The sequence below is a fragment of the Oncorhynchus mykiss genome, chromosome 24 (genome assembly GCF_013265735.2).
Source record: "Oncorhynchus mykiss isolate Arlee chromosome 24, USDA_OmykA_1.1, whole genome shotgun sequence".
In the NCBI taxonomy this organism is placed as follows: Eukaryota; Metazoa; Chordata; class Actinopteri; order Salmoniformes; family Salmonidae; genus Oncorhynchus; species Oncorhynchus mykiss.
In genome coordinates this window covers 934,889-961,909 of record NC_048588.1, presented here as the reverse complement: position 1 = coordinate 961,909, position 27,021 = coordinate 934,889, and the positions used below count along the sequence as shown (strand labels likewise).

Here is a 27,021-nt window from a genome sequence, read left to right as displayed (position 1 = left end):
TATGGCCTATGAGCCGGTTCGTAACACATCTCCACAGAGGAACTTTGGACCTCTGTCAGAGTGACAGTGTGTTTTGGGGGACTTTCAATGCTGCAGAAATGTTTTGGTACCCTTCCCCAGATCTGTGCCTCAACACAATCCTGTCTCGGAGCTCAACGGACAATTCCTTCGACCTCATGGCTTGGTGACATGCACTGTCAACTGTGGGACCTTATATAGACCGGTGTGTTCCAATCAATTGAATTTACCACAGGTGGACTCCAATCAAGTTGTAGAAACATCTCAAGGATGACCAATGAAAACAGGATGCACCTGAGCTCAATTTAGAGCCTCTTGGCAAAGGGTCTGAATACTTATAGAAATAAGGTATTTTAAAAAAAACAAAAATTAATACATTTATATATTTAATACTTTGTCATTATGGGGTATTGTGTGTAGATTTTATTTAATCCCTTTTAGAATAAGGCTGTAACTAAATGTGGAAAAAGTCAAGGGGTCTGAATACTTTCCGAATGCACTGTAAATAAGGAATAGAGTGATATTGGAATGTAATCTCAACTCATTGCAATTCCTCCATGGCATGAACAAGAGTCTAATAGATGTTTAATTTAAATCCTTTGAAGGGCGGGTGTTCAATCACAGCTAATACACCACTGGACATCATCAATACTGGGACCCAGCCGGGCCTGGAGATGGGATGACAAGCAGGATAGGGCCTGAATGGCTAGACCAACTCCACATCTCAAAGACATGTGTATGCGCCTGTACCGCGCATGCATGAAACGCCTCCACCACCACCACCACAAACACACACAGACTTGTCCAGCTGTGTGTCATCCCTCTCTGACCTGAGAGGAAGTGGAACGTCCATTGGATCAGCAGTGCAGGTGTCAGAACTGGCCCTACCTCAAGAGACACTGTCTGTCCCAAATGGCACCAGATTCCCTATATAGTGCACTACTAAAGAAATAGGGTGCCTATAGGCCCTGGTCAAAAGTCGTGCACTATGTAGGAGAACAGGTTGTCGTTTGAGACACAACCACTGCCTTGGTGAGAAGGCCTGGGAAGGAATGGAGGGAAACACAGCCTAAAGCCAAGCATGGCCCAGCTCACAGGATAACCACCAGTTAGACGGACAAGAGAGAGAAAGAATAGTAAAAAATAGTAAATTAAAGAGAAGAGAGAGAGATCCAAGATCCTGCCCAAATCTGCCGAGGCGTCAGAGGAATGACGGCAACATTAGAATGTCGAATAAAAGAGTGAGGCAGCCGGCATCCTTTCTATTGGGTCATACAAGGCTTATTACGGATGTGGTCCTGTGGAGAGAAGAGGAAAGCCAGAGACACGGTGGGTGCATTAAACACGCTGTGTGTGTGCGCATCTGGCCGTCTGTTATCTGCTCTGCTGCCCAGAGGTGAACTGCACTTAAACCCGGGGTTCTTTTATGACGGCCCGCTGGCATTAGGAGTACATTAGTATCGCCTGGGGGGGGGGGCTGGAGGTCATGAGTCTGTAATAATGTGCACACAATCTCACACACGGACGCACACACACAGACTATAGCCTTTCTCCCAGACAGAGACAGGCATCACTATTAGCACACAGTCATGCAGGCGAGGCCAGGGAGACGATAGGAGCCTGCTATCCACTGATACTCAGGAGTAACGTTCACGTCCAGTGACACTCACTGTCAGCCTATGATCTACACACACACTCACCAGACAACGTTATGGGGCTGGGAAGATGATGATGACATTAAAGTAAATACTGTGGATTCTACAGGTAGAGTAAGTGCATTTCACAGAATAGTATAAAGAAGACAGAGTTTTCCCTTTCCTGACAAATAGGAAAAACTCCTGGCCCTCCATTAAAAAGACAATTGCGGACACTTTTCCAGGCAAAGATTGAGCCTGGTCCTAGACTCATGGAGGTGATCTATTGAGTATGTGTTTAACAGGGGGACAGGTCTTCATCTGTGTCTGGGACAAAGCACCGAAGTTATTTGCTAACTAATTCAGTGGTAGTTGCCTTACTAGCCTACCACCACCAGCGTAGTGTTTCAAAATTCCCAGAAATACCAGTTGGAAGATTCCTGGAATTAGAACGCAATAACCAGGAGATACGGGAATTATCCAAATAGGATTTCTGAAAAACATGGTTAAAAGTAGTGCACTATAAGGGGGAGACAGACAGGTTGTGTTGCCGTGTCAGTGTCCATATTAACCACAGGCCTCTGATCAGCAGCAGTGACAGTACCATATAAACACAAATTACTCAACTCCAGACACTCAACATAGCAGCACCATTCATATCCAACGGAAATTAGGAAAACATGGAGAGACTGGGGAGGCTGGCCAGAATTCATCCTCTCGCTCTCTCTTTCACTCGTTTCCTTGCCTTCTCTCTCTCTTCCCCTCGATTCTTTCCTCTCTCTTCCCTTCGTTTCCTTCCTCTCTCTTCCCTCCGTTTCCTTCCTCTCTCTTCCCTCTTTTCCTTCTCTCTCTTTCCCTCGTTTCCTTCCTCTCTTTCCCTCGTTTCCTTCCTCTCTTTCCCTCGTTTCCTTCCTCTCTTTCCCTCGTTTCCTTCCTCTCTTTCCCTCGTTTCCTTCCTCCCTCTTTCCCTCGTTTCCTTCCTCCCTCTTTCCCTCGTTTCCTTCCTCCCTCTTTCCCTCGTTTCCTTCCTCCCTCTTTCCCTCGTTTCTTTCCTCCCTCTTTCCTTCGTTTCCTTCCTCCCTCTTTCCCTTCCACCCTCTTTCCCTCGTTTCCTTCCTCCCGCTTTCCCTCATTTCCTTCCTCCCTCTTTCCCTCGTTTCCTTCCTCACTCTTTCCCTCGTTTCCTTCCTCACTCTTTCCCTCGTTTCCTTCCTCTCTCTTTCCCTCGTTTCCCTCGTTTCCTTGCACTCTGTCTCTCAATCTTTCTTTCTGCCTCCTCTATTCCTCCTCTCTTTCTCACTCCCTCCTCACCTCTACTCCTCTCTCTACCTCCCTTTCTCACCTCCCCCTCTCCCTATTTAGTGTGATGTCACAAGTTCCACAAGGTTGTGTGTGTGTGTATGTATGTATGAGTCTGTCTGTATGGGACTTGGATGTTTAGGATGTCTTTCACAGGCCTGTGCAGCAGACAGGGGTGGGTGGTTCTGAAATGATGCATGGCTGTCGGGGCCTTTCATATGTTTCCTGTGACGCAGACACACACACAAACCTAATTGCACTCATACACACTCTCTAACACACACACTCTCTCTCTCTCCCTCTCTCTCCCCCTCAAATAAAAAAACATGGGGCCTGACAGCCAGGCCTGACTGTAAACACGTCGCAGTGGTTTCCCTCTGCGCAATTTCAGCCCGTCACATCTGGTTCACAATATGACTCCTCAAAACACAGAGTGTAATGTACACACAGCTCAGATGATGAAATATGACTTATGCGTGTTTGAAAGGCGCTCGCCTACAGGAAGAACATGGGCCGGAAGTAGTGGAGACTGGGGACGCTAGAGTGAGTGAGTGAGTGAGTGAGTGAGTGAGTGAGTGAGTGAGTGAGTGAGTGAGCGACGCATTGGAAAGAATTTACAAAAAAAACAGCGCAAACTAGAACGCTATTTGGCCCTAAACAAGAGGGGGATGTATGTACTCACTACTGTAAGTCGCTCGAGTTAATAGCGTCTGCTAAATTACCAAAAAGGACAAAAGTATTGCTGTGTAAATTTGAAGAGGTAATTATATGGGCAGAAGTGTGTAAGGACTGTACTTGGATCAGCCACTGACCTGCAGCCTGGAGCACCAGCTGGAGTCGAGCCCTGGCCTGTTCTGCAGGTGTCTGCAAGAGAGAAGAGAAAAAAAACATTAGAATCACGCTGGATAGCTTTAACACTGCTATAATTTATTTTGTGTTTATTCGTTACTATAATTTTACAATACATTTTTCAATTAATACGGGGAAAAAATATTTAGTGTGTTTTTTTTTTCCCCGGTGTCTGAAACATATTCTCTGGTGTGAACATTTAACACTAAACTAGCCTCATGTATAAATAGCTTTTTTCAGTTATGTGGTTATTACTTATTTGGAGTACAATGATTACACCCCTATGGCCCTTGGAACTTGACGGAGGAGCGTTTACTGTGGGTTTCAGACGAGAGTCAACAGAACAGCACACTGGGGGCAGAGCATCTGCAGCACCACCAAATAAAAAGCACTTTTCTCTCTCTGAAAAGCGACGCACTCAAGGGGTATGAAAGGAAAGATGAAAGAAAAGCGCCAGTAACAAGTCTTTCGAGAGAAGAAAAACAGAGCACATTTAAGTGGGAGATATAAAAGAGTCATGATAGTTCTGTCCTGTAGTGGGTGTGTGGGTGTGAATTTGAACATGTGAGTATACATGTGGGAGCATGTGTGTGCTTGCGTATGCATAGGTGTGTGTGTGTGTGTGTGTGTGTGTGTGTGTGTGTGTGTGTGCTTGCGTGTGTGCTTGCTGCTTTGACAGCTGTATCGGGAGGCGGGCTGAGCAGCGTTTTGACATGCCTCAAAGGGCCGGGTGTAATTCCAATATCTCTGCTATTAGATTTGAGGAGTCTTAATTGTCAAGGAAGAATGATAGTCATCGGGGTGAAAGCGTTATAAAGCCCGGCCCGCTGCTTCAGATTGCTCTCTGGGAAGCAAGGTGCGGTCTTGTTATACTGCAAGCCACGCACGCGCACACAAACAGACACACACACACACACACACACACACACACACACACACACACACACACAGGATGTGTAGGATTAGAAGAGAAATTAAATGCTAATGGGATGGAATTCGAATGTGGTGCCTGGGAGTATCATTTAGCGGGCGAGAGAGGTGCGGGCCCCACCGCTGACAGCCCGCCATGCATTCTCCTCATCTCGCATAAATTTTATTTATCAAACTGTAAACTTGTCACTTTGTAAAAAACGTCACTTTTCGTGGCAGCCGGGAAAATATAATGACCCCCTTTAATGTAAAAGTGTCACTCGGCTATGTCTTAGATGACAAACACGTCAACCTCCCCCCACCCCATCTCTTGATATAAAGAAACTTGATATTCCCCACCTTTTTAAAAACATGGGTTAGTCTCCGAGTGGGTCTTTGAGAGTGCAGGGTTTTGTTCCCGTTGGTGGAGGTGACAGTGTGGATCAAACTCAGTAGGACTGGGACTGTCAGACAGCTGTAATTATCAATCAGACTGGGAGAGATGACTGAGTGGCAGGAGAACACCCAAGGCCCAAACATACACACAAGGGCGCCCGCGCCCACCCCTACACCCACCCACACGGACTGTGACGATACCAGTATTGCAATATTTCTTCCATGGCAAAAATTTCAACACAAAGCAGACCAAACTCTTTGGTCCTTTAAACACCTGCTGTATATAAAATATTGTGTGCTATAGCTTGGGAAATAAATAAATGTGACTCTGGATGACAACATAATGTTTGTTTCCAACATTAGGGCTGTTTTCCTAAAGAAGTTAAGTCCACTTCGTGTTTTGTTTCCTTGCCACAACACTAACAAGTATCCACAACACTAACAAGCACAATCCCCCCCCCCACCACCCAGTACAACAGTGATTACAACAACACTTCGTCGTGATGCATAACAACCAGTCGGCAGAAACATCACAGAGCTTAAGTTGTCCTGGATAATAATGATGCATTTCAATCATCTTAGTTACAGTCATTCAAAAAAAAAAAAACATTTGCATTTGTTTACACTGCCCCCCAGGCTTCTGCCATACAACACCATGTGTATTTACACACGGGGAAGAAAAGAAGAGGGAAATGATATGAAGAATAGCCGGCCCCTGTTTGGTTCGTAACGTGACAAATGCAGAGCTTAATATAACGGTTAAATAAACATGTCAAATGATGAAAATGGATCCTGTGCCAAGACAGCGCGTGGCTTGGCACGGCGCGGCAGTTATTCCAGTTGAGTTCCAATCAAAGTTACTCGATGGCCAGGAGAACAGAGATACTGACAGAGGTAGAGAGAGAGTGAGAAAGAGAGACAGTGGGGGAGACAGAGGCTGAAAGAGGAAGGGAGAGAGAGAGATTACATTGATTTAACAACAGGACAAAATACAAACCCTCCAACCAAAAAACGCCTGTTGTGTTGATGGTATCCTCAATGAAATGATAAAATATACAGGCCACAATTTCCAATTGGCTATACTTAAACCATTTAACAACATCCTTAGCTCTGGCATCTTCCCCAATATTTGGAACCAAGGACCGGGGGATATGCGTCAAGAGAAACCTTGGGGAAATCCTTTGCATTATCATTATCACAGCAGACTCGTACATTTCCTCAGTGAAAACAATGTACTGAGCAAATGTCAAATTGGCTTTTTACCAAATTACCGTATGACAGACCACATATTCACCCTGGACACCCTAATTGACAAACAAACAAACAAACAAACCAAAACAAAGGCAAAGTCTTCTCATGCTTTGTTGATTTTTTGTTGATTTTGACTCCATTTTGGCATGAGGATCTGCTATACAAATTGATGGAAAGTGGTGTTGGGGGAAACATACGACATTATAAAATCCATGTACACAAACAATAAGTGTGTGGTTAAAATTGGCAAGAAAACACACATTCATTCTACAGGAGCATGGGGTGAGACAGGGATTCAGCTTAAGCCCCACCCTCTTCAACATATATATCAACGAATTGGCGATAGCACTAGAACAGTCTGCATCACCCAGCCTTACCATACGAGAATCTGAAGTCAAATGTCTACTGTTTCTGATGATCTGGTGCTTCTGTCCGACCAAGGAGGGCCTACAGCAGCACCTAGATCTTCTGCACAGATTCTGTCAGACCTGAGCCCTGACAGGAAATCTCAGTAAGACAAAAGAATCGTGTTCCAAAAAAGGTCCAGTTGCCAGGACCACAAATACAGATTTAATCTAGACACCGTTGCCCTAGAGCACACAAAAAATTATACTTACCTCGACCTAAACATCAGCGCCACAGGTAACTTCCACAAAGTTGTGAACGAGCTGAGAGACAAGGCAAGAAGGGACTTCTCTGCCATCAAAAGGAACATAAAATTTGACTTACCAATTAGGATCTGGCTCAAAATACTTGAATCAGTTATAGAACCCTTTATGGTTGTAAAGTCTGGGGTCCGCTCACCAACCAAGAATTAACAAAATGGGATAAACACCAAATTGAGAATCCGCATGCAGAATTCTACAAAAAATACCCTGTGTACAACGTAAAACACCAAATAATGCACGCAGAGCAAAATTAGGCCAATACCCACTAATTATCAAAATCCAGAAAAGAGCCATTAAATTATACAACCACCTAAAAGGAAGCAATTCCCAAACCTTACCATCACCTACAAAGAGATGAACCTGTTCACAAACAGACCCCACATGGCCACAGGACAGCAACACAATTAGACCCAACCAAATTATGAGAAAATAAAAGGATAATTACTTGACACATTGGAAAGAATTAACAACAAAAAACTGAGCAAACTAGAATGCTATTTGGCCCTAAACACAGAGTACACAGTGGCAGAATACTGGACCACTGTGACTGACCCAAAATGAAGGAAAGCTTTGACAATGTACAGACTCAGTGAGCATAGCCTTGCGATTGAGAAAGGCCGCCAAAGGCAGACCAGTTTCTCAAGAGAAGACAGGCTATGTGCACACTGCCCACAAAATGAGGTGGAAACTGAGCTGCACTTCCTAACCTCCTGCCAAATCTATGACCATATTAGAGAGACATATTTCCCTCAGCTAACATAGATCCACAAAAAATTTGAAAACAAACCCAATTTTGATAAACTCCCAAATACCACAGTGTGCAATCACAGCAGCTAGATTTGTGACCTGTTACCACAAGAAACAGGCAACCAGTAAAGAACAAACACCATTTAAATACAACGCAAATGTATGTTAATTTATTTGCACATAATATGACATTTGAAATGTGTTCATTCTTTCTGGAACTTTTGTGAGTGTAATGTTTACTGTTCATTTTTATTGTTGATTTCACTTTTGTTTATTATCTCCTTCACTTGCTTTGGCGATGTTACCATGTTTCCCATGCCAATAAAGCCCTTAAATTGAAATTGAATTGAGAGAGAGAGAAAGTGAGAAAGAGAGAGAACGAAAAAGAAAGAGCAATAGGGAGAGAGCTTTACTGACCAAGACAAAGTAGGCCTAAATGACGCGCACGCCCAGACATGCCTTTAAACAACACAAACCGACTAAACATATCAAGCCAACATTCTAATACACAGCAAATGGAATCCAATAGCTTCATACAATACTGTTTTTTTGTGTTGGACTGTCTAAAACAAAATGACCTTGTAACAAAATGCATTTTATAGTTAATTGAACACTGAGGGACATATATGCAGCGTCAGGTACAAGGCCAGAGCCTCCCAGCTGTGTCTGTATTTGTGATACATCTGTCATCCCTATCTGACATCAATGAGCTCAATCACAAAAAGGCTTGTTTGCGCCACAACCTGTTCAATTGCTCTCTCATTCAACCAATCTACTACAATGCCTTCACCTTTGATCCTTGATCCAACTTTCATTTTGATGCTTGCCCGTGTGTGTGTGTGTGTGTGTGTGTGTGTGTGTGTGTGTGTGTGTGTGTGTGTGTGTTTGTGTACCATGCTCTCTCTGGCTTAGGTAGAGCACAGACCACAGGCTCTTCTGCGTCCGTATTTCACACAGACAACCAACGAACGAGAGAGAGAGAGAATGAGCGAGAACAAATGAGAGAACGCGATTCATTCTGCGTAATTCATTAACAATAAAAAAAATAAACCTTTAATTGTCCTCCCCAGAGGCAACGCTCGCCTCCCAAACTTCCAAACCTCCAGCTGGGTCCCTGCGATGCCCGCTGCATCTGAAATTGCTTGGCCCTTCAATTAGACTCTGGCCAATCAAACGGCAATAAAAAAACAGTAGAAAGAGAGGAAAAAAAGAGAGGTAGAGTAGCCCAGTTTGTCTCTCTCTCTCTCCTTCGTGAAAAATCACACCATGAGAGCCGCAGGGGCGAGTGTGTGTGTGTGTTCATGTGTCTTTGTGCGTGCGCGTTGCCCGCCCAACAAGAGAAAAAGTTTCACTTCTCCTCCTCACAACTCCCCGCAGATGAAAAGCAGGAGAACGGGGAGAGAGAGAGCGAGAGGGAGAGCGAAAGAGAAAGGAGGCTTTCATGTCGTTTTAATGGTTGTCTGATTGTTGTTATTGTCGTTTCAAATGGGGGGGCGACGCCATCTGACAGCCTGATCAGATCCTGGTTTGATTGACAGGCGCCCGGGAGAACAGTCCTGCTGTGACCCGCCTCTCACCGGTACACACATCCTCTCTGTTACAGAGCACACATCTAACCTGCCTCACTCACTCACACACACACACACGTTTATTTTACTATGCCTTTTGGGGAGAAACAATAGATTCTAATTCAAAATCTTTTTTTCCCTTAAACCTGACCCTAACTTTAACCCGTCAAAATGTCCTCACTTTCCTTGGTTTACTATTCTAGTGAGGACTTCTGGTACTCAGAAGTATAGTAAAACAGGAGCATACACACAAACATGTAGGCGGGAACACAAACACCCCCCACAGATAGACAATCACCAGATAATCACCAAATTAAACACACTTTCAATAGATTAAACCTTGTCATGTGAACACCTGGAGTAGATGTATCGGCGTCATTTAGATTTAGTTCAGGGTTTCGTTACTTCAGGGCTCGAGGTACAGCTAACCACCACTTTAGATAGCTACTGTGTGTTAAACCAGAAAAATGTATTTGTTCAACTATAAAAATGTGTGTTCAAGGTTAAATAAAGCCTATAGTGTGAAGAGCAGGGTGTGAGAGCAGAGAGAAGGATGGTGTGTGTGTGTGTCCATGCGTTCGTTCATGTATGCACATCTACGCGCCTGTGTGTACTTGCGTGTGTGTTCATCCAGGTGTAGGGGCCTAAATGAGGAGGGGTGGAGGTCTATCCATGCAGGACCTGGTAGACCTGGTAGGGGCCTCTTCTCCCTCTCTCTCTCTGCTGCTCCAGTCCTCCAGCCTCCCTCTAGTCTATTATCTCCACACACAGAGGACACTGATCCGCTCGGCAGCCTAAGCCAATTACACACACACTCATCATCAGGTTCACGTGCCATCAGGTTTGCACCTCTCGCTCTAACCCGCTCTCTCTCTCCAGGTCTGTCTGGCGTGAGGCCCTCTTCTTGGTCACAGCAGTGGGGATTTCTCTCCATTGTCTCAGCGGATCCTCTGGCTGACCGTGTAAAGACAGTGAAAGGTCCTTTCATCCCTCCCTGCCACCTCCCCTCTCTCTTCTTCTACACCACCCCTTGCTCTATCACTATCCCTCTCTCTTCCACTCTCTACCTCCCCTCTGTTCCCACCTCTCCCTCTATCCCTCCAGTATTTATCTCTCTGTTCTTCTCGCCCATAGACAACCAGTACCAGTGGGTTGAGTGGGAGACTTAAGCCATTATTCCAGCTTCAGTCTCCTAGCAAACCGATCAGACGGCCAAAAAAAAACAGGTTAAGACTCAACTGGCACCCTATTCCCTATGTAGTGCACTACTTTTGACCATAGGGTGCTATTTGGGACTCAGGAATGACATTTACATTTAAATTTTAGTAATTTAGCAGAGCGACTTACAGGAGCAAGTGGGGTTTAAGTGCCTTGCTCAAGGACAAATCAACAGATTTGGGATTTGAACCAGCAACTTTTCGGTTAATTTCGGTTACTGGCGCAACGCGCTTAACCACTAGGCTACCTGCCGCCCCATGCATCTTGGCACGCGTCTCGTATGAACACTGTGTTCTTCATTTCACTCACTTTACATGAAAAACAAAATCCAAATGTGAATATTATTATAATATAATATTATTCTTCCACTTCTTTTACTGTATGTACAGGTGACTGCCAAAATAATGGAAACACTTGAGTAACTTAGGGATACAAAATATATTGAAAGCAGGTGCTTCCAGAGTTAACTAAGGGGGCAGACCATTATTTTAGCTACCATGGCTATGTCCCCGGTGCATGAGTGGTCAGTGAACGGTTAGATGAGCATGAAAACGATGTAAACCTGGCCGTCTCAGCCACCAGATCTCAACCCAATTTAACATACGGGAGACTCCTATATACTCATGCAGTTACCTGTATATATACTAGAGGTCGACCGATTATGATTTTTCAACGCCGATACCGATAATTGTGGGACCAAAAAAAAGCAGATACCGACTAATCGTATGATTTTTTTACATTTATTTGTAATAATGACAATTACAACAATACTGAATGAACACTTATTTTAACTTAATATAATACATCAATAAAAATCCATTTAGCCTCAAATAAATAATGAAACATGTTCAATTTGGTTTAAATAACGCAAAAACAAAGTGTTGGAGAAGAAAGTAAAAGTGCAATATGTGCCATGTAAAAAAGCTAACGTTTAAGTTCCTTGCTCAGAACATGAGAACATGTGAAAGCTGGTGGTTCCTTTCAATATTCCCAGGTAAGAGGTTTTAGGTTGTAGTTAATATAGTAGTTTAGGACTATTTCTCTCTATACCATTTGTATTTCATATACCTTTGACTATTGGATGTTCTTATAGGCACTTTAGTATTGCCAGTGTAACAGTATAGCTTCCGCCCCTCTCCTCACCCCTACCTGGGCTCGAACCAGGAACACATCGACAACTGCCACCCTCAAAGCATCGTTAACCATTGCTCCACAAAATCTGTGGCCCTTGCAGAGCAAGGTGAACAACTACTCCAAGTCTCAGAGCGAGTGACGTTTGAAACGCTATTAGCGCACACCCCGCTAACTAGCTAGCCATTTCACATCGGTTACAACAGCCTAATTTCGGGAGTTGATAGTCTAGAAGTCATAAACAGCTCAATGCTTGAAGCATTGCGAAGAGCTGCTGGCAAAACGCACGAAAGTGCTGTTTGAATGAATGCTTACGAGCCTGCTGCTGACTACCATCGCTCAGTCAGACTGCTCTAACAAATATCAAATCATAGACTTAATTATAACATTATAACACACAGAAATACGAGCCTTTGGTCATAAATATGGTCGAATGCGGAAACTATCATTTCGAAAACAAAACGTTTATTATTTCAGTGAAATCGTTCCGTATTTTATCTAACGGGTGGCATCCCTAAGTCTAATATTGCTGTTACATTGTACAACCTTCAATGTTATGTCATAATTACGTAAAATTCGGGCAAATTAGTTCGCAACGAGCCAGGCGGCCCAAACTGCTGCATATACCCTGACTCTGCGTGCAATGAACGCAAGAGAAGTGACACATTTTTACCTGGTTAATATTGCCTGCTAACCTGGATTTCTTTTAGCTAAATATGCAGGTTTAAAAAAATAAATACTTCTGTGTATTGATTTTAAGAAAGGCATTGATGTTTATGATTAGGTACAGTCGTGCAACGATTGTGCTTTTTTCACAAATGCTATTTTGTTAAATCATCCCCCGGTTGGCGAAGTTGGCTGTCTTTGTCAGATAGAAATGGTCTTCACACAGTTCGCAACGAGCCAGGCGGCCCAAACTGCTGCATATACCCTGACTCTGTTGCAAGAGAAGTGACACAATTTACCTAGTTAAAATAAATTCATGTTAGCAGGCAATATTAACTAAATATGCAGGTTTAAAAATATATACTTGTGTATTGATTTTAAGAAAAGCATTAATGTTTATGGTTAGGTACACGTTGGAGCAACGACAGTCCTTTTTCGCGAATGTGCACCGCATCGATTATATGCAACGCAGGACACGCTAGATAAACTAGTAATATCATCAACCATGTGTAGTTAACTAGTGATTATGATTGATTGATTGATTGTTTTTTATAAGATAAGTTTAATGCTAGCTAGCAACTTACCTTGGCTTCTTAATGCATTCCCGTAACAGGCAGGCTCCTCGTGGAGTTCAATGAGAGGCAGGTGGTTAGAGCGTTGGACTAGTTAACTGTAAGGTTGCAAGATTGAATCCCTGAGCTAAGGTAAAAATATGTCGTTCTGCCCCTGAACAAGGCAGTTAACCCACCGTTCCTAGGCCGTCATTGAAAATAAGAATGTGTTCTTAACTGACTTGTCTAGTTGAATAAAGGTGTAATTTTTTTAATAAATTGGCCAAATCGGTGTCCAAAAATACAGATTTACGATTGTTTTGAAAACTTGAAATCGGCCATTCCGATTAATCGGTCGACCTCTAATATATACTGTCCATGGCCTCAGTGTAATCATCAACACATAAATGTACACTTAAATCATATATGTAGAAAGAAACCCATCAGCTCTCAGGCCTCTGCTTGTATAACATTATATACTGAACAACAAAGATGGCATTAAGAGTCAAAACAAAGGCGGGAAACGAGTAGACTATTCCTGTCCACTGTCTCTGAAGCTATTAGGGCCTAAGAAAGTTGAGCCAGACAACAAACACAATATAATATTCTTAAAGGGGAAATCCGCAGCTCAAACAACAACAACACTGAACTAAGCTCATGAGGCATTTATAAGTTACATGGAAGCAATGGATATATATAATTCATTTAAAAGTCAAAAAATTGATGTAACAATCACAGATTGACCCGTTAAGCTTTTCAAAGCTTTTAAACCAGTAAGAGGGGTCAGGGTAGGTCAGGGAGGGTTAGGCCACAGACACTGTCTGCAGACAATGTTTTCCTGCTCACTGGTATTATCTATCGACCCCGCTGTCCACCAGAAGCACAACAAGTGTCAATTTACGGCGGTGTGGGGAGGGAGAGAGAGTAGTCTGAGAGGATTATACAAGTGTTTTTACATTAGGGAATAAGGACCCAGACCACTAAGGAGATCACGGAATACACACAAACGAACACGCACACACAGAGAGACAAACTAGCACACATACACAGAGTGTACAAAACATTAGGAACACCTTCCTAATATTGACATGAACCCCTCCCCGTTTGCCCTCAGAACATCCTCAATTCGCCGGGGCATGGACTCTACAAGGTGTCGAAAGCGTTTCACAGGGATGCTGGCCCATGTTGACTCCAATGCTACCCACAGTTGTGTCAAGTTGGCTGGACTTCCTTTGGGTGGTGGACCATTCTTGATACACACAAGAAACTGTTGAGTGTGAAAAACTCAGCAGCGTTGCAGTTCTTGACACACTCAAACCGGTGGGCCTAGCACCGTACCTCGTTCAAAGGCACTTCAATCTTCTGTCTTCACCCTCAATGGTACACACACACACAATCCTTGTCTTAATTGCCTCAAGGCTTAAAAATCTTTCTTGAGTGGCACAGCATTCTAAGGCACTGCATCTCAGTTCAAGAGGCGTCAATGCAGTCCCTGGTTCGAATCTAGGCTGCATCACATCCGGCCGTGATTGGGAGTCCCATAGGACGGCGCACAATTGGCCCTACATCGTCAGGGTTTGACCGGCGTAGGCCGTCATTATAAATAAGAAGTTGTTCTTAACTGACTTGCTTAGTTAAATAAAGGTTAAATAAATACAAAGTCCCCTTCATTTACACTTCAAGTGGATTTAACAAGTGGCATCAATAAGGGATCATAGCTTTCACCTGGATTTACCTGGTCAGTCTGTCATGGAAAGAGCAGGTGTTCATTATGTTTTGTACACTTAATGTATATATCAGGACAATTTTTCTCTACCTTTGGCCAGTCTGTTTTTGAATGACTTTTGGGACAATTCCATTGCACCAGCCAGGCAAGCTCAGACAAACTGTCTGGTCCGTCTTCCCTGTTCACTCAGCCATCAAGGATAGCCTCTCCCTCTCTCACTCCTCTATCCCTCTCTCACTCCCCCCCCCTCTCTCTCTCTTGCACTCCCTTTATTTTAATGGATGGACACCTCCACGCCTGTCCGCCACACCACCTCCTCTATCTCCCTCTGTCAAACCTTAGATTTTTATTAGACTATATTCAATTTCGTCCGCTCCACTTGGCAGGGGAAAGAATGGAGGAGTGAGAAAGGGCGAAAGAGAGAGGCTCATCTTGATTAGTTGAGTACTGGAGTCAGCAGAAGTCATAACCTGTAACCCCCCCCCCCCCCCCCCCCCCCCCCCCCCCCCCCCCGCCCCGCCTTCCCTTCAACAGACCCAAGAACAGAGGAGAGAGGGAGGAGAAGAACAGAGGAGAGAGGGAGAAGAAGAGAAGCAAAGAAGAGAGAGGAGAGATCACTCCTTTATTTCAACCACACTAACACTTCATAATCCAATACTGGACTGCCTGTGACCATAACACACGCACCCACCCACATGCACATACAGTACAAGTCAAAAGTTTGTAAACACCTAATCATTCAAGGGTTTTCTTTATTTTTAAAGAAGCAGGGTTCCAGTTCTAGTAAAGAAGTGGGGTTTTAGCGGGGTGAAGGCGAGAGAGGGCTGAAGGGAGCGGTAACTAAGACACCACTAGGACGGAGCATCTCTCTCTGTTCTCTTCTTTTTTTATTTAACTCCCTTTACATCCATCTCCCTTTTCCACGAACAGTACCAGTCAAAAGTTTGGACACACCTACTCATTCAAGGGTTTTTCTTTATTTATACTATTCTCTACAATGTAGAATGATAGCGAAGACATCAAACTATCAAATAACACATATGGAATCATGTTGTAAGCAAAAAAATTGTTAAACAAATCTAAATATATTTTATATTTGAGATTCTTCAAAGTAGCCACCCTTTGCCTTAATGACAGCTTTGCACACACTTGGCATTCTCTCAACCGGCTTCATTAGGTAGTCACATGGAATGCATTTCAATTAACAGGTGTGCTCAATCAGTTGTGTTGTGACAAGTTAGGGGTGGTATACAGAAGATAGCCCCATTTGGTAAAAGAGCAAGTCCATATTATGGCAAGAACAGCTCAAATAAGCAAAGAGAAATGACAGTCCATCAATACTTTAAGACATGAAGGTCAGTCAATCTGGAAACTTAAGAACTTTTGAAGTGTCAAGTGCAGTCGCAAAAAAAACACATAAACTGTTCAGAGGAGACTGCGTGAATCAGGCCTTCATGGTCGAACTGCTGCGAATAAACCACTACGAAAGGACACCAATAGGAAAAAGAGACTTGCTTGGACCAAGAAACATGAGCAATGGACATTAGACCGGTGTAAATCTGTACTTTAGAATGATGAGTCCAAATTAGATTTTTGGTTCTCTGCATGTGTGGTTACCACCGTGAAGCATGGAGGTGGTGGTGTGATGGTGCTTTGCTGGTGACACTGTCTGTGATTTATTTAGAATTTAAGGCACACTTAACCAGCCTGGCTACCACAGCATGCTGCAGCAATACGCCATCCCTTCTGGATTGCGCTTAGTATACCATCATTTGTTTTTCAACAGGACAATGACCCAAAAACACACCTCCAGGCTGTGTAAGGGCTATTTGACCAAGGAGAGTGATGGAGTGCTGCATTAGGTGACCTGGCCTCCACAATCACCCAACCTCAATCCAATTGAGATGTTTTGGGATGAGTTGGACCGCAGAGTGAAGGAAAAGCAGCCAACAAGTGCTCAGCATATGTGGGAACTCCTTCAAGAATGTTGGAAAAGCCTTCCTCATGAAGATGGTTGAGAGAATACCAAGAGTTTGCAAAGCTGTCATCAAGGCAAAGGATGGCTACTTTAAAGAATCTCAAATATGAAATATATTTTGATTTGTTTAACACTTTTTTGGTTACTACATTATTCCATATGTGTTATTTCATAGTTTTGATGTCTTTAATATTATTCTACAATGTAGAAAAATAATACAAATAAAGAAAAATCCTTGAATGAGTAGATGTGTCCAAACTTTTGACTGGTACTGTACACACAAACGTGTGCACAATCACTAGAACACACATGCACATAATATACAAATTGCATTTGTCTCCTGTTTTGTTTCTCTCAATTGGCTCAATCATTGTTGTGCAGCAGCCTATTTGTGAGTCAATTAGAGCTATCAGTTGTATTCATGACGTGTTTCAAATGTAATCTATTTTTGGGGGGGGGGGCTAGTTTTTGTATTTAAATATTGTGAGTATGTTTGACACATAACCACAAATTTGCTTAAATCAACTGTTACATTCTAACTGTAGGCTAACAAAGACACCCAATCGCATGCAAAAAGATGAACATAAAATATAGAACGTATTCACAATATTTAAATACTTAAAAACTGAGTCCAACTAAAAAAAAGAGGATTACATTTGATACACCCATCATGAACACATTTAATAGCTCTGATTGAGTGACAAATAGGCTGCTGCATAACAGACAAGAATGGAGACAATTGAGAGAAACAAAACTAGAGACAAATAAAGGACACCCCAGTGTTGCTTCCCAAATAGCGCCGTATTCCCTAGTGCACTACTTTTGACCAGGGCCCATATATGTCTCTAGTCAAAAGTAGTGCACTATATAGGGAACAGGGTACCATTTGGGAAGCAAGCCAGATGGTATCATAGGAACCATCTAAATGAAAATAAAATGGCCCAGTCTATAAAAGACAAAGGCCAAATGGTAAATGGCTGCATCAGAACCGATGCCAGATCCCCACTAACCACAATGACCCCTTGAATGCTTTTTATTTATTGATTTTATTATTTATTCATCTCATTCGATTTTTTAAGTCGTCATTTATTTTCAGTTTTGCATTTGTTGCTCCGAAACCCAGCCAGCCACCCTGTGCCTGAAAGAAGTGGTAAAAACAACAGCAGCACCCCTTGAAAATGTAATATTCCTGTTTTTAATATTGCGGTCTATAAGATCAGGGCAGAGATGGGGTTCCACAGCAATATGTTTATTTATATATTTTTATAGATATGGGGGGGGGGGGGGGGGGGGGGTATATCCCTGCGTTATCAGCAGTGGAGCCTCCACACCCTTATGCACCCCCGCCGAGGCTCTCATCTTATATAAAAAATAATGTTGTATATGGATATACTTTTATATATAATCGCAATATGGAACCAGAGTCTCTTTTACCATGTGCCATACTTCAGGCTGGCGCTAACAACATTTTACGGGCCGGGAGCTGTTCATCTTCATGTCTCCAGCAGGCATGAACACTGCATAATAATGTCGTTTCCTGCCCCCAAATGTTATTTCACAGACCCCGGCTCATTTCTCAAACTTCACCACTTTTACAATTTCCCAAACTTTTATTCCTTTCATTATTAGGAACAAGATTTCATTAGGTATTTAGAATGTAAACAAGCCTGAGTAATGACACCCTCCATCTCCCTGAAATCATTCCCACTGATGCCTGCCCCCGTGCAGCCCACCTGCCGCACTGGCCTCATCTTGTGTGCGCGCACACGGGCAAACACACACACACACAACTTGGGTCAAGATGGAACACAACAATATAAATGTACCACCCTGTGTGTGTTTGTGAGTGTGTGTGTGTGTGTGTGTGTGTGTGTGTGTGTGTGTGTGTGTGTGTGTGTGTGTGTGTGTATCCCCGTCGATAAAGGAGGTGGGGGAAAGTTTTATACTCAACTCACATAAATCATGTACAAGAAAAATGAGCAAATGTGAGGGCTAACTCATCTTCTCCCCATCCAGAGAAAATGAAATTCACTGGAACACCTATCAAAACTGCAATCATCAAGAGATAATATCTTCTTTGGTCTATCTGCACTTTCCGATTTAATTTCCGCCATGCCCTTGACATCCACCGATACCATTAAGATGAAGCGCGTACAGTAAGAGAGTAGTTCTCACGTTTTGATATATGATGCCTCCACGCTAAATGTAATATCATCATTTGGAAATTAATGCAATATTTCTTTTGTTAGCTTTTTTCCCCCACGGATTTTTACTCGAGCTAGCGACACGCCGGAGCGAGAGGGAGAGTATGTTGGACGAGAGGAAAGCGAGCGAGTGGAGAAAGAGAGAGGGCGAGGGAGAAGATGACAGACAAATAGAAAAGGGGGGAGAGGGGAGGGAGGTGGGGTGGGTGAATACTTTGGTTTCATGGCAGCCATCTCCCCACTGTCAGAATGACATGCAATTACGTGTGGGCAAGCCCCGATCAGGGGTCAGTCAAATTACTCCATCATTTAGCGGCACGGTGGAGATGAGAGGACCCCCTCCTCTACCGCCACATCAAATATAATGCAATCATTAGTGTAATAAGCATGGAAATCTGTTTGCAGATTATCGCGCCGTCTCTCTCCCCCTCTTTTATCTGCTGAGTCTCTTGCTCTCTCAAAAGAGAGGGAATGGGAGAAGGGGGGTGTGGGGGGGGGGCTATATCACAGTGTGGTTAGGGGGCTCTCCCCTCCCTGACAGCCTCCTTTTGGCGAGGAAGCAAACGTGTATCTTACCGCAGAAGAGTTTTGATATCTGCCACACTTCCTCTGTATCGGCTGTCGTACTGTCGGAGGAGAAAACCATGTACACGTTGAAAAACAATATGCTAGTTTTACCCATAAAAATGTCAGCTTTTTGTTTTGAGCACTTTACACATGTATTTTGGGATCCACCCCTGAAAATGTAATTTGCGAGTGGAGAAAGACCATCTCAATTCAAACAAGCGCATTTCCATCCATATTCACTCTCCTTGCCAACTCTCCTCGATTAACTTTGACCTTTTTCAAAAGGCGAGAGAGTATGCATGAGGTGAGAGGATGCAGAAGGTGAGCAAATCGAATTGATAAAAGGCCTGGGTCTGTCAGGCCACTATCCCACTCCTCCATCCTTCTTCATCCTCCTCTCCCCTCATCCCTTGCTTTTCTTACTCACCAGTTACATGCTATTTTTTTTTTTTACCCAACAGGGAGATATAAATATCCTGAAATACTCAGTAACACTTGACATTAAGTCGCTCTAACACCTGTGTCGCAACACTGTAATTACTCTAGAAATTACATATGAAAGTGGACTAAGAAACTGCAAAACAATTTTGTTACTCGAGGAATTTCGCAACATAACAAAATGTGTTACAAAGCAAAAACAAAAGATCACTACCCAGCAAACAGGGGACATCCTGAGGACATTAGGCAACATTCCCATTAGGTACCATTAAGGGTTTCGGCGAGATGTTATCCCACTGACGTTCTGAGAACATTCAAGGAACATTAAAACATGTTTTGTTTTTTTGTCGTTCCCTGTAAGTTCCCAGGACATGTCAGGCCCTTCCTAGTCCTTAGGAATTACTAGTCCTTAGGAATTTGCGTGATGGTTCCAAGGGAATGTTCTCTGGGGGAGCTTTGTCTAGTTACCAGTACTTCAATGTCGAGGACTTTTTTAACACGTTCTCTGGACATTAATTTTACCAGTCATCTGGCCGTCGTGTGTTGGTCCCAGGTGTCCCAAACCATTTTAAGTTTAGTAAATGAAATGGTATTGGGGATTTAAGGTAAGTGATACAATACGCTGTTCAGCTAAAATAGTGTAAAAATCTTTAAATCAATGACAATATGATTACATACTGACTTTTCAATAAGATCCCACCTGGGATTTGAACTAGCAAACTCTGGATTTCGGGTACATAGATTTTTTTTCTGCTGCGCCACAAAGTCTATCATATTTTCACAAGTTCCCTTACACATTCTTCACCTATAATAGATTGCTGCATTTAGCAAAAGAGTGCCATCTGCACTGCTATTTTAGTTATCAGTCAATCTGACTATTCTCTCATCATTGACTTACTTATTTCAGCAATTTGAGTGTTTTTTTTATAGTCGTTTAATGTTAGCGGGCATATTATTTCGTTTTAATGTTACTCCTTAATCACTATGATACATAGTTTTTCTTGAGTGTGTTTTTAACAGAACTGAGATTTACAAATTACAAAGTGTAGGAATACAGGTGAAATCAGTCATTGATTCAGACATGGAGGCGAAGCAGGAAGATTGGAATGCCGTGAAGCAAGAGTTGTGAGCATAAATCCTAGGTGAGGACATGTTGAATAATAATGACTGTATAAATAAACATACTCAATGTAATCATATACATCAAAGTGTCAAATATGTACCGTGCCTTCGTATTCAGACCCCTTGACTTTTCTCACATTTTTGTGACTACGTTACAGCCTTAATCTAAAATAGATGGGGGGAAAAAAATATAATAATTATCCTTAGCAATCTACAAACAATACTAATATGACCAAGCAAAAACAGGTTTAGACATTTTTGCAAATGTATTAAAAAGAAAAAAAAAGAAATACCTTATTGACGTAAGTATACAGACCCTCTGCTATGAGACTCGAAATTGCGCTCAGGTGAAACCTGTTTCCATTGATTATCCTTGAGATGTTTCAACAACTTGATTGGAGTCAACCTGTGGTAAATTTGCTTGATTGGACATGACTTGAAAAGGCACACACACCAGTTGACAGTGCATGTCAGAGCAAAAACCAAGCCATGAGGTTGAAGGAATTGTCTGTAGAGCGCCGAGACAGGATTGTGACGAGGCATAGATCTGAGGAAGGGTACAAAAAATGTCTGCAGCATTGAAGGTCCAAGAACACAGTGGCCTTCATCATTCTTAAACGGAAATAGTTTGGAACCAGCAAGATTCTTCTAAGAGCTGGCCGCCCAGCCAAACTGAGCAATCGGGGGTGAAGGGCCTTGGTCAGGGAGGTGACCAAGAACCTGATGGTCACTCTGACAGAGCTCTAGAGTTCCTCTGAGGAGATGGGAGAACCTTCCAGAAGGACAACCATCTCTGCAGCACTCCACCAATCAGGACTTTATGGTAGAGTGGCCAGATAGAAGTCACTCCTCAGAAAGAGCCACATGACAGCCCGCTTGGAGTTTGACAAAAGGTACATAGAGACTCTCAGACCAAGATTTCCTGGTCTGATTTTCTGGTCAGAAACTCTTTGGCTTGAATACCAAGCTGCCACCATTCCTACGGTGAAGCACGGTGGTGGCAGCATCATGCTGTGGGGATGTTTTTCAGTGGCAGGGACTCGGAGACGAGTCAGGATCGAGGCAAAGATGAACGGAGCAAAGTACAGAGATATCCTTGATGAAAACCTGATCCAGAGTGCTCAGGGCCTCAGACTGGGACAAAGACTTCCAACAGGACAACTACCGAGACAGGAGTGGCTTCGGGACAAGTCTCAATGTCCTTAAGTGGCCCAGCCAGAGCCCTGACTTGAACTGGATCGAACATCTCTGGAGAGACCTGAAAATAACTGTGCAGCCTCACTCCCTATCAAACCTGACAGAGCTTGAGAGGATCTGCAGCGAAACTTCACAAATACAAATGTGCCAAGCTTGCAACGGCATACAAAGAAGACGAGAGGGTGTCATCGCTGCCAAAGGTGCTTCAACACTGTACTGAGTAAAGGGTCTGAATACGGATTTCTGCCGTAAGCTCTGGACCATTACTCCGGATCATCGCAGCTAGCTAGCTAGCTGCTACTGAGTGGCCCAGCCCCGAAGCTAGCCTCGAGCCAGGCCCATCTCCTGGCCTGCTCGGTGGACCCTATGATCACTCGGCTACACAGCTGATGTCTCCCAGAATCTTCACTAACACGACTAGAAATCACTACACCACCGGATTCCTGCAGTAAGCTCCGGACCTTTGCATTGGATCATCGAAAATTGCTAGCTAGCTGCTACCGAGTGGCTGTAGTGGCTAACATCCTTGTCCCAAAGCTAGCACCAGTGAGCCGCGAGCCAGGCGCATCTCCCGGCTAGCAAACAAAATTATTCCAGCTACAATACCTCTTACGCCAATTGGCCTGGACCCCTCGACACGGAGCCCCGCCAATCCATCACGACTGGTCTGCCGACATAATTCCGTTTGATGTGCCCCGGTGTCGGTGAAGACGCTTCTGCTATCCCACTTTCTAGCGTAGTAACGACTGCCGAAATGCTTCCCTGTTTCATCTATTGCTGTTCACTGGACCCTATGATCACTTGGCAACATAGCTGATGCCTGCTGGACTGTTCATTAATCACGGTAGTCCATTTTGTTTATCTGTCAGCCCCAGCCTCGAACTCAGGCCCTGTGTGTAGTTAACTGACCCTCTCTTCCCATTAATCGCCATTTAACCTGTTGTCGTCTTAGCTAATTAGCTGTTGTTGTCTTACCCGTTGTTGTCTTAGCTAGCTCTCCCAATCAACACCTGTGATTGCTTTATGCCTCGCTTTGTCTCTCTCTGTCAATATGCCTGGTATACGGTTGTTTAGGGTAGTTATCATTGTTTTATTTTACTGCGGAGCCCCTAGTCCCACTCAACATGCCTCGGACACCTCTTTTGTCCCATCTCCAACACATGCAGTGACCTTACCTAGCATAACTAGTGCCTCCAGAGATGCAACCTCTCTTATCGTCACTCAATGCCTAGGTTTACCTCCACCTATTGACTTCTGTAACCGTAAAAGCCTTGGCTTCATGCATGTTAACATCAGATGCCTCCTCCCTAAGTTTGTTTTACTCACTGCTTTAGCACACTCCGCCAACCCTGATGTCCTTACCATGTCTGAATCTTGGCTTAGGAAGGCCACCAAAAATGCAGAGATGTCCATCCCCAACTACAATATTGTCCATCAAGATAGAACTGCCAAAGGGGGAGGAGTTGCAATCTACTGCAGAGATTGGGTTGTGCCGTGGCGGAGATCTTTGTGGGCTATACTCGGCCTTGTCGCAGAATGGTAAGTTGGTGGTTGAAGATATCCCTCTAGTGGTGTGGGGGCTGTGTTTTGGAAAAGTGGGTGGGGTTATATCCTGCCTGTTTGGCCCTGTCCGGGGGTATCGTTGGATGGGGCCACAGTGTCTCCCGCCCCCTCCTGTCTCAGCCTCCAGTATTTATGCTGCAATAGTTTATGTGTCGGGGGGCTAGGGTCAGTCTGTTACATCTGAAATTTTTCTCCGGTCTAATCCGGTGTCCTGTGTGAATATAAGTATGCTCTCTCTAATTCTCTCTCTCTAATTCTCTCTTTATTTCTCTCTCTCTCGGAGGACCTGAGCACTAGGACCATGCCTCAGGACTACCTGGCCTGATGACTCCTTGCTGTCCCAAGTCCACCTGGCCGTGCTGCTGCTCCAGTTTCAACTGTTCTGCCTGCGGCTATGGAACCCTGACCTGTTCACCGGACGTGCTACCTGTTCCAGACCTGCTGTTTTCAACTCTCTAGAGACAGCAGGAGTGGAAGAGATACTCAATGATCGGCTATGAAAAGCCAACTGACATTTACTCCTGAGGTGCTGACCTGTTGCACCCTCGACAACCACTGTATTTATTATTATTTGACCCTGCTGGTCATCTATGAACATTTGAACATCTTGGCCATGTTCTGTTATTATCTCCACCAGGCACAGCCAGAAGAGGACAGGCCACCCCTCATAGCCTGGTTCCTCTCTAGGTTTCTTCCTAGGTTCTTGCCTTTCTAGGGAGGTTTTCCTAGCCACTGTGCTTCTACACCTGCATTGCTTGCTGTTTGGGGTTTTAGGCTGGGTTTCTGTACAGCACTATGTGACATCAGCTGATGTAAGAAGGGCTTAATAAATACTATTAAGATAGCCTGCAAAGTCCTGTCATACTTTCCAGGTCTATGCCCAAACAGTTCGAGCTTCTAATTTAAAAAAATTCTCTCTCCAGAAATAAGTATCTCACTTTTGCCGCCTGTTTATAGACCCCCCTCAGCTCCCAGCTGTGCCCTGGACACCATAGGTGAATTGATTGCCCCCATCTATCTTCAGAGTTCGTTCTGTTAGGTGACCTCAACTGTGATATGCTTAACACCCCGGCCATCCTACAATCTAAGCTAGATGCCCTCAATCTCACACAAATTATCAAGGAACCCACCAGGTACAACCCTAAATCCATAAACATGGGCACCCTCATGGATATTATCCTGACCAACATGCCCTCCAAATACGCCTCTGCTGTATTAATTCACGGTCGCAGCGATCACTGTCTCATTGCCTGCATCAGTTATGGGTCCGCGATCAAACGACCACACCTCATCACTGTCAAACGACCCCTAAAACACTTCTGCGAGCAGGCCTTTCTAATCGGCCTGGCCCGGGTATCCTGGTAGGATATTGACCTCATCCCGTCAGCAGAGGATGCCTGATTGTTCATTAAAAGTACTTTCCTCACCATCTTAAATAAGCATGCCTCTTTCAAAAAATGTAGAACTACGAACAGATACAGCCCTTGGTTCCCTTGGTTCACGCCAGACCTCGACCAGCACAAAAACATCCTGTGGCATACTGCACTAGCATCGAATAGTCCCCGCGATATGCAACTTTTCAGGGAAGTCAGGAACCAATACACACAGTCAGTTACGAAAGTAAAGGCTAGCTTTCTCAAACAGAAATTTGCATCCTGTAGCTCTAACTCCAAAACGTTTTGGGACACTGTATAGTCCATGGAGAATAAGACCACCTCCACCCAACTTCCCACTGCACTAAGGCTAGGAAACACTGTCACCACCGATAAATCCACAATAATTGAGAATTTCAATAAGCATTTCTCTACGGCTGGCCATGCTTTCCTCCAGGCTACCCCAACCCCGGCCAACAGCTCCGCACCCCCCACAGCTACTTGCCCAAGCCTCCCCACCTCCTATTCACCCAAATCCAGATAGCAGATGTTCTAAGAGAGCGCTGAAACCTGGACCCGTACAAATCAGCTAGGCTAGACAATCTGGACCCTCTCTTTCTAAAATTATCCGCCGCCTTTGTTGCAACCCCTATCAATAGTCTGTTCAACCTCTCTTTTGTATCGTCTTAGATTCCTAAATACTTGAAAGCTGCCGCGTTCATCGCCCTCTAGACCAAACTGTTACAGACCTATGTCCATACTGCCCCTGCCTTTCTAAAGTCTTCGAAAGCCAAGTTAACAAACAGATCACTGACCATTTTGAATCCCACCGTACCTTCTCCGCTGTGAAATCCGGTTTCCGAGCTGGTCACGGGTGCATCTCAGCCACGCTCAAGGTGCTAAACGATATCATAACCGCCATCGATAAAAGACAGTACTGTGCAGCAGTCTTCATCGAACTGGCCAAGGCTTTCGACTCTGTCAATCACCGTATTCTTATCGGGAGACTCAACAGCCTTGGTTTCTCAAATGACTGCCTCGCCTAATTCACCAACTACTTCTCAGATCGAGTTCAGTGTGTCAAATCGGAGGGCCTGTTGTCCGGACCTCTATGGGGGTACCACAGAGTGCAATTCTTGGGCCAACTCTTTTCACCGTATATATCGATGATGTCGCTCTTGCAGTGGGTGATTCCTTGATCCACCTCTACGCTGACGACACAATTCTGTATACATCTTGCCCTTCTTTGGACACTGTGATAACAAACCTCCAAAACAAGCTTCAATGCCATACAAAACTCCTTTCGTGGCCTCCAACTGCTCTTAAACACTAGTAAAACTAAATGCATGCTCTTCAACCGATCGCTGCTCGCACCTGCCCACCCGACTAGCATCACCACTCTGGACGGTTCTGACTATGTGGATAACTACAAATACCTAGGTGTCTGGCTAGACTGTAAACTCTCCTTCCAGACTCATATTAAGCATCTCCAATCCAAAATGAAATCTAGAATTGGTTTCCTATTTCGCAACAAAGCCTCCTTCACTCACACTGCCAAACATACCCTCGTAAAACTGACTATCCTACCGATCCCCGACTTCGGCGATGTCATTTACAAAATAGCAGTCTATCACAGTGCCATCCGTTTTGTCACCAAAGCCCCATATACCAGCCACCACTGCGACCTGTATGCTCTCATCGGCTGGCCATCGCTACATATTCGTCGCCAGACCCACTGGCTCCAGGTCATCTATAAGTCTTTGCTAGGTAAAGCTCCTGTAAATAGCCCATCTGTAAATAGCCCATCCAACTACCTACATCATCCCCATATGGTTTTCATTAACTTTTTTTTGTTGCTCTTTTGCACACCAGTACTTCTACTTGCACATCGTCATCTGCACATCTATCACTCCAGTGTTAATTTGCTAAATTGTAATTACTTCGCTAC

At 44.0% G+C, this 27,021-nt stretch overlaps 1 protein-coding gene across 2 annotated transcripts in view; it reads right to left on the bottom strand.

Annotated features, from left to right (window-relative positions):
• Window positions 1–27,021, bottom strand: part of rsrc1 (arginine/serine-rich coiled-coil 1) — a 187,046-nt gene that overhangs the window by 84,816 nt on the left and 75,209 nt on the right. For both annotated transcript variants that reach the window (XM_036962128.1, XM_036962129.1), the window contains one exon: window positions 3,764–3,815. In XM_036962128.1, the coding sequence (XP_036818023.1) occupies window positions 3,764–3,815 (52 nt within the window). The remainder of the gene's footprint in view (window positions 1–3,763; window positions 3,816–27,021) is intronic.